Below are 2973 nucleotides of genomic sequence, written 5' to 3' on the forward strand. Positions count from 1 at the left end.
AATCTAACCCTAATTATTGGTGCAGGTTTCAAGATCGAAAGTCAGTCGATTTTTCGAGCTCGGCTGATGTCGAGATTGCTTTTTAAGTTTGAATTTTGTTTGAGAACTTGTTTGGTGATCTTGTTTGGAATTTGTTTGAAATGGATGGTATCTATTTTGAACCTGTCTTGGTGCCGATTTGAAATGTTTGACTCTGGTTTTAATACTGGTTTCATTGATTGGTGATTTACTCCTTGGAGTAGTGAGAATATGTTGTTTTGGTATCGTCTAAGAACCTCGGAACGACGCAGATGGGATGTTTGGGAAGGGTTTCATTGTGTGTTGGAAAACCTTCGAACAACGCAAACGGGATGTCTGGGGAGTATTTGGTTGTATGCTTGAGCCTCCAAGCAACACAGGTTGCGGTCTGGGGAGTACCAATCCTCTGAACTCATGGCCCTGACCTTTTTAGGTTATTTGCGGGGAGAGTGACGAGGTAGTTGTTGAGTAGCTTCATACCACAGACCATCTGTCTCGGGGGAGTGCTCGGCGGCACTGTTCGTTTTGTCTTGTAACATGCATATGTGAGCATTGGTGTTGCATTGTGATGTGCCAACCACTGAATATTGTTTTTTGGATGAGATACTTCTGGGAAGTGGAAAGCCAACGACCGAGAAATGAAGAGCTCCAATTTGGAATGAGAAAACTAATTGTCCCTTGGATTGTCCCTCAGAATGTCCCATCGGCTAATTTTCAAGCTGATGATGTGGTAGTTGTTGTATGGATTTCCGGATTTTACGTTGGACTATTGACGTGGTAGACTATACGGAATTCCGCGTTTTACGTTGGCTGTTGGCGTGGCAGAGCTGTACGGATTTTCGTAAAACGCACTGGCAGCTTTTTAGGTGCAGCGCTTTTGGACCATATGCTTTTGAGTTTATTGCTTTTCATGTAATTGCTTTTGAGGCCAAGGGCCTTAAAATATGTGCAAAGGGCTCATTCTCTGGCATGCTTCAGTACAAAGGTGCAGAGGGTGGAGTACCGGCATTGTACTGAGCTCAACTTTCAAGTATTATAAAGAAATACCGAAAGGGGCGCTAAGGTTTGGGGCCAATGCTCTCTGGGGTGGAACTTCGCCACTCCCCGTGTCGTCTACTCTTTCGGTTTAGTTGTTATTTGAAGTGCTAAAAGTTTGTTCAGTCTGTTCTTTTCCGTTGTCACGTGGTGCCCCTCTTGTGACAACCTCTTGAAAGAGGAGAAGCAGCAGCAACTCAACACACAAATAACTAGCATCACACAAAAGGAATGTGTTACAGGCAAACAAACCAGCAGGCAAACAGCAACCTGTTTATGAAGCCCAAAAATCAAGAAAACAAAAAGCATGCTACTCAATAGCATTTGAAGGTGGATCGATCTCAGTTTTACGTCAAGAAAGAAATGAAAGTATGCACGGGAAGGATGAAAGAGTTCTCTTCTCAACAAAGGGAATACATACCAAGACACAAAAGATAACCACTACAGTATATATACTCAAGTCTGAGTGAATTTGCATCGCATTTTCATGACTATTTTACTTGTTTCTAAATAGCTGTTTTGTGTCACAACCCACAGACGTATAACACTATGCAACCTGCAGGGGCTCCAATTGCTGGATCTGCAGTTGATAAGGTCGAAAAAGTAGTGGCCTATGTCGGGCTGGGCTACCCTTTTGGGCGCTTAGCATCGATACTATTGGGTCGACATCAGAAACCCATTCTGGAATCGAATAAACCTAAACTGTTTGTGATGGGCACTCGTGATGGGTTCACAACTGTGAAGCAGCTAGAGAACAAGCTGAAATCGGCAGCTGGACGGGTCGAAACACACTTAGTACCAGGTGTTGGCCACTTTGAGATGGAAGGACCTGACCATGATGATCAAATGGCAACATTGATTGTAGATTTTTCAAAAACAGTTTAGCTGTACTTAATGTAAAGACTAACTCCCTTGTACAACATGAGGACCATTTAGGGTGTACTGACCCGGCATTGTTTTATGCTTTTCTGATATAAAGGGGACATGTATAATGGCACTTGTGTTTTACTTCTCTCTTGCTTTGAGGTACATGTTGCTGTCATAATTATCCGGAATGGGGAATGGCAACATGCATGAAATGCCATTCTTGTATTGGATATTCATATTTGAAACACGGAACAGGGATCCAGACCGGGAAATTGGGATGATAACGGGGAACGGGGACCTGAAAATGGCCATTCCTTGTAACTATGGTTGCTGTGGAGATATGTGCCGTCTTGCCTCAATGGTTTTTCTATTTTTATAACACTATTGGGATACTGGATGCAAGGAGGTCAAATTTTTCTTAGGCAGTGTAGGTGTGTACATGATTACATGCCTGAAACAACCCCCCCCCCCCCCCCCCCCCCCCCCGAAAAAAAGAAACCGCCTGGGCCAAAATGCATTTTGCTGCATGTGGGACAACCAATCATTCAATCAGGCCTGATGCAAATGTTAGCACCACACACACGGGCTGTGCTTTAAACTATTCCTACCATTAAGGAATTTGAAGATAGCATCTATGGACACTTTGAAGCAGTCAGCAGTTCTGGGAGATATATCTTGTGATTTTTCCTTACAAATATTTCTTTGCAGGATCAGTTAGAAAGATAAATATGGGTTTTCTTTCTTTGTTACATTGATTGCCTTGTTTGTTATATTAGTTTTCCATAGGGGAATACCCCTGAAAATTGTGGAAATTTCCATAATAGCCATCAAGTTTCAAAACTTTCCAAAATACCCTTTGTACCAATTTTGGATAGATTGCTTGAATTTTGGTAATGCTTATTGCATTTGTTAATACAGATTTCTCTTTTAAGCGTCTCAGACAAAGTCACCGATGAGCTCACAAGTAGTGGCGTTTGTTCTAAATAACTATTAATGAACTGTTTCATTCCCAAGAGTCCACATTACCATCTACAATCCTGTTTCTTGACAGAG

General features: G+C 42.2%; 1 protein-coding gene across 1 annotated transcript; it reads left to right on the forward strand.

The window, feature by feature from the left end:
- The first annotated feature begins 1602 nt into the window (after window positions 1–1602).
- On the forward strand, window positions 1603–2050 carry LOC147459900 (uncharacterized). Its single transcript, XM_086511078.1, has one exon. It carries the CDS (start codon window positions 1603–1605, stop codon window positions 1936–1938), a length of 336 nt encoding a protein of 111 aa, XP_086367204.1. The 3' UTR covers window positions 1939–2050.
- The last annotated feature ends 923 nt before the right edge of the window (window positions 2051–2973 follow it).

The sequence above is a fragment of the Adiantum capillus-veneris genome, chromosome 4 (genome assembly GCF_014529385.1).
Source record: "Adiantum capillus-veneris isolate H3 chromosome 4, ASM1452938v2, whole genome shotgun sequence".
Classification (NCBI taxonomy): Eukaryota; Viridiplantae; Streptophyta; class Polypodiopsida; order Polypodiales; family Pteridaceae; genus Adiantum; species Adiantum capillus-veneris.

Coding starts and splice junctions, on each gene's coding strand:
- LOC147459900 (XM_086511078.1), top strand. CDS start 1,603: ATGCAACCTGCAGGGGCTCCAATTGCTGGATCTGCAGTTGATAAGGTC.